This window comes from Vicia villosa, linkage group LG4 (genome assembly GCF_029867415.1).
Source record: "Vicia villosa cultivar HV-30 ecotype Madison, WI linkage group LG4, Vvil1.0, whole genome shotgun sequence".
NCBI classification, from domain to species: domain Eukaryota; kingdom Viridiplantae; phylum Streptophyta; class Magnoliopsida; order Fabales; family Fabaceae; genus Vicia; species Vicia villosa.
Window position 1 is genome coordinate 161,033,304 of NC_081183.1, and position 15,790 is coordinate 161,049,093.

Sequence of the window (15,790 nt, forward strand, 5' to 3'; positions counted from 1 at the left end):
ATATTTTTCTTTAAGAACGGAAAATTAAGAATTAGAGAAAAAATTGTAGAGTATTGTTTATTATTTATGTGGAATTTAAAATGTAAAATTTATTAGATATTTTTTAAAAATAGAGACATTTCAAAAAAAATTAAAAGACACCTGCAATTTTTGTTTTTGAGCATAGAATCCTATAATTTTATGAAGCCTATTTACTCAACAAAATGGTGTATAGATTGAGTGGTACACGTTTTTAAAGTGTCTCACCTCACACATTAAAACAGTGGCGTCATATATATAACCTAACTGATTAGACAGTGCGTGCAAGCCTCAGTTGTGTTGTAGTAATAAGAAAAAGAGAGAAGAGACTGAAGTGTGAGAGAGCGATGTTTTTGAAGGATAATAACACTAACAACACTAACGGCTACCACCATCAACAACCACCACCTCCACCACCAGAAATGGTGCATAATCACAGCAACAGAGATAGAGCCCGTCACGGCACTCGCCGCTCACGTGTTTCCACTTCTAATTCCCGTGTTAGGGTTTCCGATGCCGAACAACCTCAACAGCCTACTAATCGATCTCCTTGCACCGATTACGACATGGCGTATTTTCATTCCTATGCTCATCTCGGTATTCATCAAGAAATGATCAAGGTATTAACTCTACCACTATTCTGTTACTTTCTTCACTCTGATTTTTCTCAATTATACATTAGACATGCTATTTGAAATTTGAATCTCATAAACCCTAGTACCTCTTTGTTCTTACTTCTTAGAGCTAGTTTTTAGTTTTCCGTTTATGTATATCCTAGAATTGAATATCTGAATGAAAATAGGAGAATGCTTCAAAAATTACAAATACAATATATACTGGAGATATCTTCCATTTTTTAAACTCCTTTCCATTATGTATGTTTTCGAACACAGTTCATTAATTTTCGAATCTATAAAATGTGATTAATTGGTAAATGTAAATTCGATCTTATGGACTTGTCCTTAAATAAATTAATTGTATGGTGTGCTTCAAATTGATTAACATGTATGTTGAGGATAATGGAGCATAGCTTCTTTAATGTGTTTTTTGTTGTTGTAATTATAGTTCCATTTGTTTTCGTCTATGGAGAATTCACCATCCTCTAATTCATTTTAATTTCTTCACTTTTGTAATTTTTTGTTGTTAAATGCAAAAGTAATGTTTCCTTTTCTTGCCCTGGTTTGGTACAGGATCGCGTGCGGACTGATACTTATAGGGAAGCAATCATGCGGCATCAGAGTCTTATTGCTGGCAAAGTAATTTCGATATCACTCATGGAGGAATTTTAGTATCAAGTGTTAAACTTGGATTTCCATATATCTATTTGTGAACTATTGCAATATTATAAGATCAATAATGGATGTTAGCTTCAAATAGGATACTTCTATTAATGCTTAATTGTTATTACAGCGCATGCTTAATTGAATTAGGTAGCTTATGGAACCTTCTTGAGGGCCTCTTGTTGGGGGTTATGTTTGTTATACAGTTGATAGGTTAAACATATGCCACATATTGGAATAAGATATACCTATTGATGACTCTTTCATGATTTGCCTTTTTGTGTTGTTTGCATAGATTTTGTTAAATATCCTGCTATAGTAGCGACACTATACCTCTATAGCATAGCGAAATTTGGACAAACTGCTGTTATTCCGTAATACGCTATTTAGTACAATATGTTGTCAAATAGCCACTATAGCGGCGCTATAGCACTATTGCATTGGTTTGGATTGCAGTTCATTTTTGCTTTTCATGTCCCTCTGTCCTCCCACATTACTTCTCTCTTTTCTCCCTTAACTATTGTTTTTCTTCAGGTCGTAGTTGATGTTGGTTGCGGTACAGGAATCCTTTCCATATTTTGTGCTCAGGCAGGTGCAAAGCGGGTAAGCTTTTTTAAATTGATATTTGGTATACTTTTTTTGTTGATACGGTTAGAATTGTATTATGTATTTTGTTACAAAACGTATTTTCCATTTAAATAAAAGTAATACTGTTTCAACATATAGTTTATTTCAGTGTTTGACATGATGAGATTGTGGAATTTTATGTTTACAGGTGTATGCAGTTGATGCCAGTAACATTGCTCTGCAGGTAATAATTTCAAATATACAATTTTCATTGGTATACACATCTTTTTTCTGAAATAAAAAAATTAGGGTGAGGGCACGGCGCTTTATTTAGTATGGATAAGAGTAAAAAGTTCAAGATATGACACATTGTTTTCAAGAAGCTAACTCATACCCAATTCACTATGTCACTAATTTTATACCTGTACAATAACAAACCCTTATACTAATACAGTAGAACAAGAATTTTCTTTTCAGTATATTCTATCCAGTTCTTGGTACCACGTGCTTTACACATTCAATAGATCTTCCTCTACCACTTTTGGTCAGAATATCTTGAAATTGATTTAATTTCATGTCTGGAATTTCTAGTCATATCATATGGCCATGATTCCTTTGTGCTAAGCGGTGTGTCTGAAACGGTGTCAGCACCAAATACAATTCATTCATCCTAAATTATTCAAGTGACTTAACCCGACTTTGATGCCATGTTAGAAATTAGGCTCACGGCTTAATTGAATCACATGAAACCGACCGATATGATGAGCATTGCCTATGCTTTTTAAACTCTTTTCAAACCTTATCTCTACTTGGGGTTTTCTATTATAGTTATTTTGTTTCTTTTTTAGAAGTTTATTGGTTGAGTTTGTAAATACAAAAAGGTTGTTTATGATGTTTAATAGCACTTTTTACCTTGGTTTAAATTAGTTATTTTCTTTTTGCAAACAGGCAAATGAAGTTGTTAAAGCAAATAACCTTTCTGATGTTGTCATTGTATTGCATGGACGAGTTGAGGTAGGCCCTTCTAAACTACATATGTGTTTCAATCATTGAAATATGCCATGTCTTGAAATCTTGACACGAAGTTTGACCTCTATAATGTCCAAACCATTTTGGTTAAATGATTGAAAAATAAGTTGCAGGATTTGTTATTGAGATGCCAAAATAATTGGTGCAAATTAGTGAGTTTACTGCTCACTATTGAGATGCCAGAATTAATCCATAGAAGCAAGTGCACCAGTTAGCCATAAAGCGAGATAATGTTGAAATTGTGTAATGTAAGTGTAGCTATTATCTTGGCACAGGCTGAAACTAGACGCACTGCTCCAGGCCATGTCATAGTTCTAAACAAAATACCTTGGCTGCATATATAACCCCTCAGCAGAATCTCCATTCATATAACAAACCAGCCCAATGGCTCCATTCCTTCATAGAAATGACCACACCAATAGTAGCACAAGCAACCAGCAAACAACACTCTTCCTTAGAAATCTCAGAAACACAGACAACATCTATTCATTCGATTCCAATCCAGTCTCATTTGACATATAGAAAATAGAAAAATACTACACAAAAAGCAGTACTGATCATGCAACTCACTGCTCTAAAAAATTACATGCAACTTCACAAACATGCACCCGACCAACATAACTCTAATAGATTTCCTCTAAAAATTACATGCAACTTCTCGCTAATGATCAACATTAGTTCCACTCATTGCATCAGTCTATAAATTTAGCGGCAAAGCAACAGCTGACAGCATACCTCAATGTCTCAATAACTCATTCCAATACACCTTTATACCAGAACCAAGAGAGAAAAACAGAACTGCAAAAATCCATGGGATAACAGGAAAACCAGTTCAGGCTTGCATATAGAAAGCAGCCTGAATCTGGTACACATCAATTAACTCTCACAGCCTTGACTAGCATAAATGGAAAGAAATATACCGACATATTGTAAACCAGATTTTACTTCAAATGTTGATTTATGAAACTTTACACCTAAAGATGGACCATTGGATCACTGAAAAATGTCCAAAAAATACCCCCCAAAACCTCTGAGAAGCTGGATAAATGTTTCCTTTAACTCTTATGTTCATCCAACTGCTGCCAGCCTGCAGTTTTTCTTCTTCCACGATATCATTCCAGTTTTGCATATTCAGCAATATCACCAAGTTATGTGTTATTTGACTGAAACACCACCTTATATCGAGTCTTTCAAATCAACCAAATACAGTAAAACCAAACAATCATAAACATGTATTTGAAAACCCTTCCACACTCCACACCGGGCCTTTTCAGCAATTCTAATATAAATTGACCAATAATATTATAAAATAGGAAAATTAGTGTGCATCATTATATAATACAGTCTACAATCCTGTATGAGCATGTGTAAATTTAGATTTAGTTAGTTAAACTTAAAACTAAAATCCATCATCTCCTTATAAAGATCAATTGACACAAGGTAAATGTTACAAAACAAACTATTTAAGTCTTTTTTATCCATTAATGTTATTATCCTTACAAATAAGTTGTGCAGGTGGGAGAGACCGAAACTTACAAGTTACAGCAAATATATATTATATGTTACACCTACTTTCCGTGTTATAAAATATATCAATTTCATTTATGTTTAGGGTCAACTTATATAATATTTTATGCAAATTCTACTTATTTTGAAATTTGTATAGTTTTTCTTTGTCATCTTTATATTCGTTACAAGGATCAAGCTTTATATACTTACCTCAGCCTATGGGTTTTGCAGGATGTTGAAATTGATGAAGAGGTGGATGTTATAATTTCAGAATGGATGGGCTATATGCTTCTATATGAGGTGCATATTAGAATACGGTTGATTTTTCTGAGTAGATATATATTTTGAGAAGTTAAAACAAGTTATCATGTAATTGGTGAATGAGATCATAAATTAACTTCTGAGGGGACTGATAGTTTAATAACTTGAATGGATTGGAATTGAGCAGAAGTATCTTTTATCATTATCAGAAAGATGGATGTGGAAAGGCTTACAATTTTGTTGCCTACATAATAAAACAAAAAAGTGACTGCATAGTGCATACATCCTTATCATACTATAAACGCTGCTCCTTGTCATACTGTAACTGTAGCTCCTATATGTGTTATGAAGATTGAGTTGACAAAGATAAAGAGAACTTTGTTACGATCCTAAGTTGAGGAGTCTCACCCAAAAAGGAAGGCTTATAACCCTAGGGTCCTTTCCCACCTAAAAGACTAGTATTTTGGATTGCTTCTCTCTTTCTCTGCCTATGCTCTTAAAATTCCTGCTTTCATTGAGAGGGTTGACTTCTCAAAAAGGGCTACACCTGTTAGATTCTGACGTCTGACTGACTATTGATAAAGTTGAAGGTTATAATGAAAAGGCGTTGGGCAGACATCATGTTTATGGTTGAGCTATATTTTGAAGTTGCAGATTTTACATGATGAGGCAGATAAACCATATCTGTTTTTTATTGGCACCTGTCTTTTTGAGCAGTATAAGAGTAAGAGATAACAAAACTTCTTTAAGTTTATTAAATTATCGTGAAAAACATGGAAGCTTCTGAGTTGTATTTCTTGTCTTCGAGAATATGTCTGTGTAACTATGTGTTGTGGTTATACTTTTTTTAAAGTTGAATGCTTTTGTTTTCATCCTTGGAATGCTTTGTTCACGTTCTTGGTGCTTGACTGGTCGTCTAAAATATACTCATTAACTTTCATAATTTATATTGGTTTGATATTTTTCTTTCTTGCAGAGCATGCTTGGGAGCGTTATTACTGCCAGAGATCGCTGGCTCAAACCCGGTGGTCTTATTCTTCCTTCGAGTGCATCGGTATTTCTATTTAGTCTTACTAATAAGTAGATATATAGTTTGTTGTTTATAGTATCGTGAGTATCTTTTCCTGAAAGTTATTTTGTTTGGTTCAATCTCAGCCTAATAAGGATTCAAAAACCTAATGGGAATTATGGTTACTTATACATGAAGCTTAGAGTTGCTAGAATGTAGTTGGGAACTCAGTAATTAATGGATTCAGTTTATCTTGTAGTACATATTACAATAATGCTGAGCTTTGGTGTCTTGCCCAAAAATTGAAAAAGGTGCTGACCTCTTGGTGTACTTTTCTCCAGTTGTACATGGCTCCTGTCACACATACGGACAGATACAGTGACAGCGTCGACTTTTGGCGCAATGTTTATGGAATTGACAGTAAGTGCACTGCATAGCAACTTAGATGTCATCCTGGATTGTAAAGAAGATTTCAAAATCTGTTATTGTACTTCATATATAGATATTTGCTGAAGCTGGATTTACTTATTTACTATTCTTTTGGCATTCTGCTCTTTTCTGCAATCTGCTATTTATGTCACTAATTTGAATGTTTCACACATCAGATCCTATGTTAGCCGTATTAAAATATCAATAGTTAGTGTTTTTTGGCACCCTATGGATGCATGAACTTTAGCCAAATATCCATGCACAGGTTGTCCAATTTCAGTACTTGTTTTTTGGCTAGTGAAATGTTAAATCTAGTTTCTTAGAAATTTCAAATGTTTAGTCCTGTATGTTGGAGATCCCATTTTGGGCGGAATTTCTCACCTGTATGTTGGAGATCCCATATTGGGCGGAATTTCTCACCCCATAAACTAGCTTTTGGTAGTTAGGCTTATCCATAAACACCCTACCTTAGGGCCAACCTTCTTGCTACAATCTAGCTTTTGGGTTTAAGTTGGACCTAAGATCAAATTCTAAGACTATCTTCCAAGTATGTTCGTTGAACAATTAATGAGGTATACACTAAAGTAGAATAGTCTGCAAATAAATAATTTCCTATTTATTGCTTTTCTTATCAGTGTTTACTACTGCTTTTGGTTGCAGTGTCTGCCATGTTATCTTTAGCAAAACAATGTGCCTTTGAGGAACCTTCTGTGGAGACAATAACCGGTGAAAATATTTTGACATGGCCACATATGGTATGTATGCTAGTATTATTGTAACTGTTTACTTTGACTTTTCTTCACTATTATCGAATTATGAATTACATGCTTGCCAAGGTTATACATGTACTATTTTTCATTCTTGAGTTGTGTTTGAAGAAAGGTTGGTTAACTTCAAGCTGTGAATGATGGTTTTCCATTATACAATATACAATATATGCAAAAACATTTTGTATATTTCACAAAATGATGGGAAGCTCAGTCAATAAGTCATCTAAGGGTTTCTTTTAGGACTGTCATAAAAAAACCAAACTGAACTGCAAAACCAAACCAAACTGTGTACGAAGAACCAAACTATTATTAACCGTTAACAAGTTGAACTGGTGTTTAAAACACAGTTCACTAACTGAACTGCACGTTGAACAATCGATCCCAAAGTTGATGAGAATGAACACATCCAATGACGCGAGACATGATTTCGCTGGAAAGCGTTGATTGCAACCACGATAAGAGCAATTGATCTTTCTGAAGCAACGAAGAATAGAGAGGATTAACGATACCTTGACGGCGATCATCATCGGAGAGAAATTTGGGAGGAACACGCGCACACATCACGAGATCTGTGAGATTGTGTGCGTTGATGTACGGCTCCACTTGTTGACGCCATAGATGGAAGTTTTTGTCATCGAGTTTGTACGCGATCTTCAACGCAAATTGAAGGCGGTGCGATTCGTCCATCACCGCCGCGGACGGCGTCGCCGAGGACGTGACGTGAGCGGAAGAGGGAGATCCTGGCTGTGAGTCCATGGATCGGAGAAGCTAAACTGATACCATAATAGAAATAGAGAATAGTTGAACTTTCATTCAGTTGTAACTGATTTTCAATTATCAAAAGTTAGTTACATCAAGGAATCACAACTTGTTTATATACTGCAAGTTGTGACTTGTAGTAGCCAGTAACTACTAAGAGTAACTGCCAGCTGTCAGTAACATGCTGACTGGCTTCAGTACTTAAGCTAATACTCTAATACACCACAAAGAATTGAACTGCACTGTCAAGTAACTGAACTGTTTCTACTCTCACTTATATACTTGTATTTTTTTTTTTTTTGGGAACTTCAGGCTCACAACACAGGATAATACCTCTCACTTGCAATTTTCAAATTGTCACTCTTTACATTGTTTGCTAGCAAGAACCCTTAATCAGAAATCCCTACTTAGAGATTAGAGATATAAATGTCCTGAAGTAAGCTATGCAGGGAGAGTTTCATGTCAAGAGAACTCACAGACGAGAATTAGCTTTGTAGATTGGACTGAATGGATCATATATTATTTATTGCTTTTTCAAACAATAGGTTTAATTTCTGATGTGGAAAAATTTCCTTGTTTGAATTGTATTTTAACCAAGAACCTTTCTATAAGCACTTACACATCACGTTTTGGTTTCTGATGGGGTTTTGTTTTTTCTATTTAAAGCTTGCAACTACTGTAATGATTGGAACTCTTTGAAAGTGCTATCAGTTTTGCTCAGTCAAAAAAAAAAAAATCAGTTTTGCTTGGAAGCTTCAACACAGTTTGGTTCAGTTTTGCAATATATAAACAGTTTGCTTCTATAATCACAGAAGCAGATTGATCCCGAAATATACAAACTCGGTGAACTGAACAAAAAGTTCATGCGAACTGTTTTTCCAGTTCATTTCAGTTTGATTCTGTTTTCCTTCTGAACCAAACCATAAACGTGATTTGTTTCTATACCGGTCCTCCAATATAAGATTGGCAGATGTTGTGGAATAACTAAACAATATGAATAAATATTAAACTGAACATTTTACAGTGTGCACTTGTAAACTATAAATAAATATTAAACTGTTATTAATAAAATAACTAGAAAAAATTATCTACATCGTTATTTGAATTTTATTTATACTATTATCGATAAATTATCTAGATTATCATACTTTTATATTTAAAAATTAGTTTAATACTCTTTGGACGATCTTTTGATCCGTCCAATTTACAGTCTATGGACCCCTTTCAAAACTTGGGTTAGATCTTGATTTTAACTATCTTGCTCCCATCTGTTTCCCACAAGTGTTTCTTATGAGGTTTTGATTCCAACAAATGTTTTTTTTGTTCTTTTCACTTCAGTATTCTTATAGTTGGCGCGATTCTTATGTAGTTTTGATTCCTTTCCCCCCCGTCCATGGTATTTTTATTTAGTGAATGGGAACTCACAAAACGCACTATCTGCACAAAATATCTTATTTACTTTACTGGGGTCGGTCTATATACAAGCTTGTTTGTTTCTATGCATAGTTTTTTTAAATTTTCCATTAATGTAGTATTAGTAAGAATTTTGAAGAAATTGATCATTTACTATTGCATGCAGGTTAAATATATTGATAGCTATTCCGTTACCATTAATGAGTTAGAAACTGTAACATCGAAGTTTAAGTTCAACTCAATGATGCGAGGTAACCTACTTTTGTCTGCATTTCTTTTCGTTGATTTGTGGACTTCTGAATATATTTATTTCCTGCTAATCTACGATACATAGATACTATACGTATCCGATATGGCGATATGGTTTTTCTTAGAAAATATAGGATACAATATAGAAAATATGCGATATTTGCGCCACCTCCTTCATGTTTGCTTGTGGGTGGGCACAATGCTTGGTTATCGTTCAAATTGCTAACTAATAACTCTGCATTTATTAAAATCTTTAATATCTTGGCATTAATTGAATTCTCTTTCCTGTTTATACAGCTCCACTGCATGGTTTTGCATTTTGGTTTGATGTTGAGTTCAATGTGCCTAAGGTAGAGTCATCAACATCAGTTATCGAGAATAATCAACTGAACGGTAGTTTGAGGAAAAAGCGAACAAATCCTAGTGAAGCACTGGTCCTATCCACTGCACCCGAGGACCCTCCAACACATTGGCAGCAGGTGCAGCTTTTATCATCTCTAAGCATATATTAAATAAAAAATGCACAACATATGTCTAGATTGATTGCACTTAGGATACAATTCCGATGAAGCTTTACAGTTGAATATCAGCTGTATGCTGGTGCCATTGCATCTAGAATCGTGGCTCCTTGCTGAAAATTGCATTTCATTTATGATACGGATTAAATTATCTTGATTTTGTTAATGTATTTGCAGACATTGATATACTTCTATGATCCTATTGACCTGGAACAAGATCAATTAATCGAAGGTTTAGTAACATTGACACAAAGCAAAGAAAATGCTCGATTTATGAATATTCACCTTGAATATAAGTGAGTCTACAATATTCTTTCCCCTTAGTACCTCTTTAAAGTCATTTGCTATGGATTCTGACATCATTCCTTTACATCGCAGTTCGGGTAATCGATCGTATGTGAAAGAGTCTGTTATGAGATGATCTCAATATGGGGCTGTTGCATATATTTCTTTGCTGACCTTGTTTCTCCAACAGAGCTATGATTTGCTTGGGTCACAAAAACCACTAATCCTAGCTTGCTAGATTAGAAAATGCTACTGAAGGACTTGTTAGCACATGTAGTTAGGTTAATCAAATGAAATTTTGTTGTAATTCATTGGTATTAAATTATACAGGAGTGGTTGAGTTATGTCATAATTCATTTATTATTGTAATTTTTTAAGCTTCACTTTGGGGCTTTCATTCCGGTTGAAAACTAGTACAGCTTTGCTGGAATATGTTGAGCTATTTTTTAATAACATTCTTATCAATTTATCTGAAATCAGGTGGTGTACTTGTGTTCCTTGGGGACTGCACTCCTATTCTATTTGAAGAGTATTTTAGGAAAATAGGCTAAGTTGTTGTCATATTTAACTAAATCATTTTAATTTAATATAAACCAATAATTTTATTAAATTACATTTAATCTAATTAATTGTTAATTTATTTATTCAATTATATTTAATCAAACAAAGTGCATTAGTCTCTATTGGCAAGACAGGTCTACGGAGGCCTTCAAGGCCGAGTATATCATAAGATTAAGTGCATATTTACTAGTAGGAAATTTCTTTTCTCATCCTTATTGTGTGGATCACACCTTTGAATATTAAAAATTGTCTTCTAAAATATTTGGAGATGCATCATGAATTATTTTTGTGAAAATTTTGTTCGGAGATGCATCTTCGAATATTTTTGAGGTGAATTCAAAGATGCATCTCTGAAAACTTTCTTGCATGTATTTGAGCAGAAATATTGTCCAAAAAATTTGTATTTCTTTTGAATCGGAGGTCATTTTAATCTGACTATTAGTGCCATAATCCATAATTTGATTAAAAAATTAACATCTCAAAATATGGTAATGCAGTAATTAAAAGAACATCTCAAAATATTACAAACATGGTTCTCAAAGTACGGAAAATACTAGTGAAACATTTGAAAATACAAAAAAAAAAGAACAATCTTCTGCGTATGTCTAATCCTAACCCCCTGGTTCCTTCTTTGTTGTCGGTAACCCAAAACATTTTGTATCTCAGTCAGAATGGAATGTGCTAGGACAACCGCATTATTGCCACCTGTCTCAAACAACTTAGATTCTATGCCCTCATATGTAACCCACATGATATTCAGGCAGATCCATAACACATTAACGACATGGTCATCCCTGGTCTGCTCATTCTCTAGGATCTCCTCATGAGCAGGCCTAGGTGGATGTCCAGGAGCGTTTGGTGTCATGACAGAGTGTGACACAAAATAAAACCAAGTCATGTAACCCTCAACATAATGCCATTGACTTGTGGCTGACATACTCCGATACTCTTTGGTACCAGATGATTCTCGTAATCCGTCAGTATGTCATCTAGAGGTTTGCGGGCGATGATGATATGAACAACTATGAAGGGGGATCTCGGAATGATCTGCACAAACATGGATGTGCCAACTAAAGAATATGAGGAAGCACCTCAAAGCATACTCCCGGTTAGGGGTGGCAAAACAGGTCGTGGCCCGCCAAATCGACCCGCGCACCCGCCAAAAAATGGCGGGTTGGGTTGAGATTTTGGGTCTGCCGTCCTCCAAAACTCGCCCCGCCAAAACTCGCTGCCCGCCAAAACTTCACGTCAATGGCAATACTAATTTTAACAAGTTGTATCATCATTTGGGTTTAAGGCTAATCCGATTCCGATTACCAAAATTTTAGTGGGAGTAAATTCATTTTCTTGGTATTATATGTAGATGATATCCTTTTGGGAAGCAATAGTATAGGTTTATTGCATGAAACCAAAATATTTCTCAGTAAAAGTTTTTAGATCAAAGATCACGGGGATGCCTCCTTTGTCTTAGGAATTCAAATAATAAGAGATCACTCTCAAGGTATTTTAGGACTGTCATGGAGGAGCTATATTGATACATCTTTAGATAGATTCTTCATTAAAGATAGTAAACTAGAAGACACGCTCGATGCTAGAGGAGTCAAGTTTAGTCTTTAATTATTCCCAAATACAAATGTTGAAAAAGAAGAGATGCATAAGTTTCCATACACTTTAAGTATAGGGAGTCATATGTATGTTCAAGTTTGCGCCCATCTAGACTTATGATTCATTGTAGTAGTTTTTTGTAGATAATAGAGCAACCTTAATGTAGCATACATAACACAAAAACATGTAATGTGTTATTAAAGATAACTAAATACTTTGTGCCCACTTATTAAAAGTAAGATAACTTGGAGATTATTGGATATTCTGACTTCGATTTTGCAGGATTATCGGATAGCAAACGTTCCACATATGATTACATCTTTCTATTGGCTGAGCGAGTCGTCTCTTGGATGTCAGTCGAATAGGCTTTAGTGGTTACCGCTACCATGGAAACATAAGGTGATACTTTCTTTGAGGCATCAAATCATGCAACTTGGTTGTAGAACTTTGTTATTAGGCTACACATTATTGGGAGCGTTGAAAGGGCTTTGAAGGTTTATTGTGACAATAATGCAATTGCGTTCTACTCCAACAACAATATGAGTCCTACAAAGTCGAAATTTATCGATATCAAGTATCTTGTTGTGAAAGAAAGAGTTATAAGAAAAAACAAATTTTAATAGAACATATAGGGACAAACTTAATGCTATTTGATCCACCTAAACAAATATTTGACACCTAAGACTTTTCATGGACATGTTGCTAACATAGATCTTGGTTTTAAGATGGTCTTAAATTAGTGGGAGTCTTTTCCTTATATTATTATGTTCTATATTTTAGTTTTATTTTAGTATAGATTTTATGTTATATTTGATTTTCTTTTAAATAAAAATTTATGAGATATTATTGTTATAAGTTTTTGTTATGTGTAAATATTTAACTTCTAGTCACCTAAAGAACTTCAATTTGATCTTAATAAAAAATTTAGTTTGCCTAGTTTAAAATATGCATGATTTAAATATACATAAATTTTCAATGTCTATTATCCATATATGATTAATCAATATTGATTTAATTTCAACACCTACTTTTTTAAAAACTAAAATAAAATAATATATTATTATTTAACCAAAACAGTTATTTACAAGCGATCATTAGGATTCTGCTAAAAAAACCAAATAAATCTATAAAGACACTCAAAATCTTACTACTTTTAGGCCTAAAAAGCCGAATGCCCGCGGGTTTTCCCCGCCCCGCCCTCACTTTTTTACGGAGCGGGGCAAGGTTTTAGACTCGCACTCTTATAAAAGCTCGCCCCGTCCCACCATGTTTTTTGCGGGCTTTTGCGGGGCGGGTCTAAACGGGACGGACATGCCCGTTTGCCACCCCTAATGAACACGCTTTCAACACTACTATTTTTAACATATAATGTTTAGTTAATACAAATAAAAATAATTTTATTTAATTATATAATCCAATAGGATTTTAAGACAATACATTAAAATTTCAATTAGTTAAAAAACATGCTAAAAATAAATAAATAAATGCTGTTAGTAAATTTCTTTTCGTTGGAGAACATGGTTAGGTAAGGTAAATTTACCTTAGGTCCACTAGGAGGAGTACAGAAGTGTGAAGCCAATTCTGATGCGGTGGAGAATATTTTCGGTTCTTTAGTATGAATTTTTAATTAATAATAATACATACTATTTGGGTAGTTTTGCGGATTTCAGGTTGTATGTTACTATGTCCGTCTCAATGATTTTAAAAAGCAAGACAAAAGGTTGAATTCGTGCATTAATTAATTAGTTGGATACTTTATGATGTCCTCGTGCTACAACATCATGATATATTTTCTCTAAATTTGGTTTCTTTATTCATGTTTCGTTTCAAAATCAAACATCTGGCTGGATACTGTCCATGTTCTCCATCTACAGCTTCACTATTATATTTTACAGCTATATTATTTAAATATTCAATTTTTTATACCGCATTTAACATTCTACTATATTTTTCTCTTACCTTTTGATATTATACACCTTCACAAATATAAAAAAATACATTAATATATTTCAAATAACAAATGACATTTTTTAGAACACTCATTTTAAATGTTGAAGTATCATTTCTCACTATTTTATCTTGTTTTGATTTCATTTTTCTTTCAAACCAAACACTTCTAATAATGTTTGTTTTGGGTTTTTGTGTGTCTAATGAGCAGTCAGCTTTTGTAAAATATCATATGAAAAATATAACCGATTCTTTTCTTTGCTTCATTTACTGGCCATCCGTCGAAAGTTTCAGGTTTGATACCGATATTTTAGCAACAAATCTAATAAATCTAAGTGCAGTGCTAGGTGTATTGATTTTTTTTTTTGGAAAGGGAGTGTGTGCGAGTTGTTCTATTTAATGCTTTGATTGTCATTGTGATTATTCATGCTTTAAAGAGGAAGACTAAAGGAAATAAAGCTGAGTTGTCCCTTAAAATTGACATTAGCAAGGCTTATGATATAGTGTGTCACTTCAATTCATTATTCAATTCTGGATAATACGGATAGTGTTGGACCAGTTCATCCAAGGAGAGGATTGAGACAAGGGGACTCACTGTCTCCGTATCTCTTTACTCTAGTTGTTTGAGGTATCCTCAATCTTATCAATAGAACTATGTCTAAAGGAGATATTCATGGTGTTCAGATATGTAAAGGGGCACCTAAAGTGTCCCAACTGCTTTTTGTTGACGATCGTTTTCTGTTTTGTAGGGCTAACTTATCAGAGGTGACACATCTTATACGGAGGTGATTAATATCTACGCAGAAGCGTCGGGCCGGAAGATAAATATGAATAAGTCTGAAGTGCTTTTTAGTCGTAGTTTAGTAGAATGACTTAAGAAGATCTCGCTCGTATTATGGGAGTCTGCCACATGTTAGGTATGCGTACGTATTTGTGATTACTTTCGATGATTGGTAGAAGTAAAAAGGCTACTTTTGCTTTTATCAAGGATCTTATTTGGAAGACAATAAATTCTTGGAGATGAAGATCGTTGTCTTTGGCAGAGAAAGAGGTTATGATAAAGTCAGTTTTGCAATTAATACCTTCTTATTTTATAAGTATTTTTGTCATCTCAAATGCGATTGTAAATGATATTGAGAAGATGTTGAATTCTTTTTCGTGGGGAAGGGGTAATAATAATAAGGGTATAAGATGTTAGCGTGGGAGAAGTTAACTTGTACTAAGAAGGAATGAGGAATGAGATTCAGAGACTTCAAAGCTTTTAACATGGCTATGGTTACTAAACAAGGTTGGCATATGATGACAAAACCATTCACGTTTGTCGCCAGAATCTTCAAAGCAAGGTATTATACTAGATCCTCTTTTTTAAAGTTAACCTTGGTAATAACCCTAGTTTTCTCTGGAGAAATTTATGGAAAGTTAGGAATGTTTAAAGCCTTGATTGTAGGTGGAGTATTAATGATGAGAGTAAAATTAAAGTAATGAACGAGTCATGGCTAAGAGGTAAAGGAGAAGGGTGATTGGAAGGCCTGCAAGGACAAGGTGTGTATGATCTTTGTGTTAATAATCTTATGTTAACTA

General features: G+C 34.2%; 1 protein-coding gene across 1 annotated transcript; it reads left to right on the forward strand.

Moving 5' to 3' along the window:
- The first annotated feature begins 245 nt into the window (after nucleotides 1-245).
- LOC131595738 (probable protein arginine N-methyltransferase 6) lies at nucleotides 246-10,547 on the forward strand. The gene is made up of 13 exons (XM_058868199.1): nucleotides 246-638; nucleotides 1,209-1,274; nucleotides 1,833-1,901; nucleotides 2,074-2,109; nucleotides 2,814-2,879; nucleotides 4,635-4,703; nucleotides 5,641-5,718; nucleotides 6,015-6,093; nucleotides 6,763-6,857; nucleotides 9,211-9,295; nucleotides 9,591-9,772; nucleotides 9,989-10,107; nucleotides 10,190-10,547. Exons 1-13 carry the CDS (start codon nucleotides 366-368, stop codon nucleotides 10,230-10,232), a joined length of 1,260 nt encoding a protein of 419 aa, XP_058724182.1. The 5' UTR covers nucleotides 246-365; the 3' UTR covers nucleotides 10,233-10,547.
- Nucleotides 10,548-15,790: the final 5,243 nt, after the last annotated feature.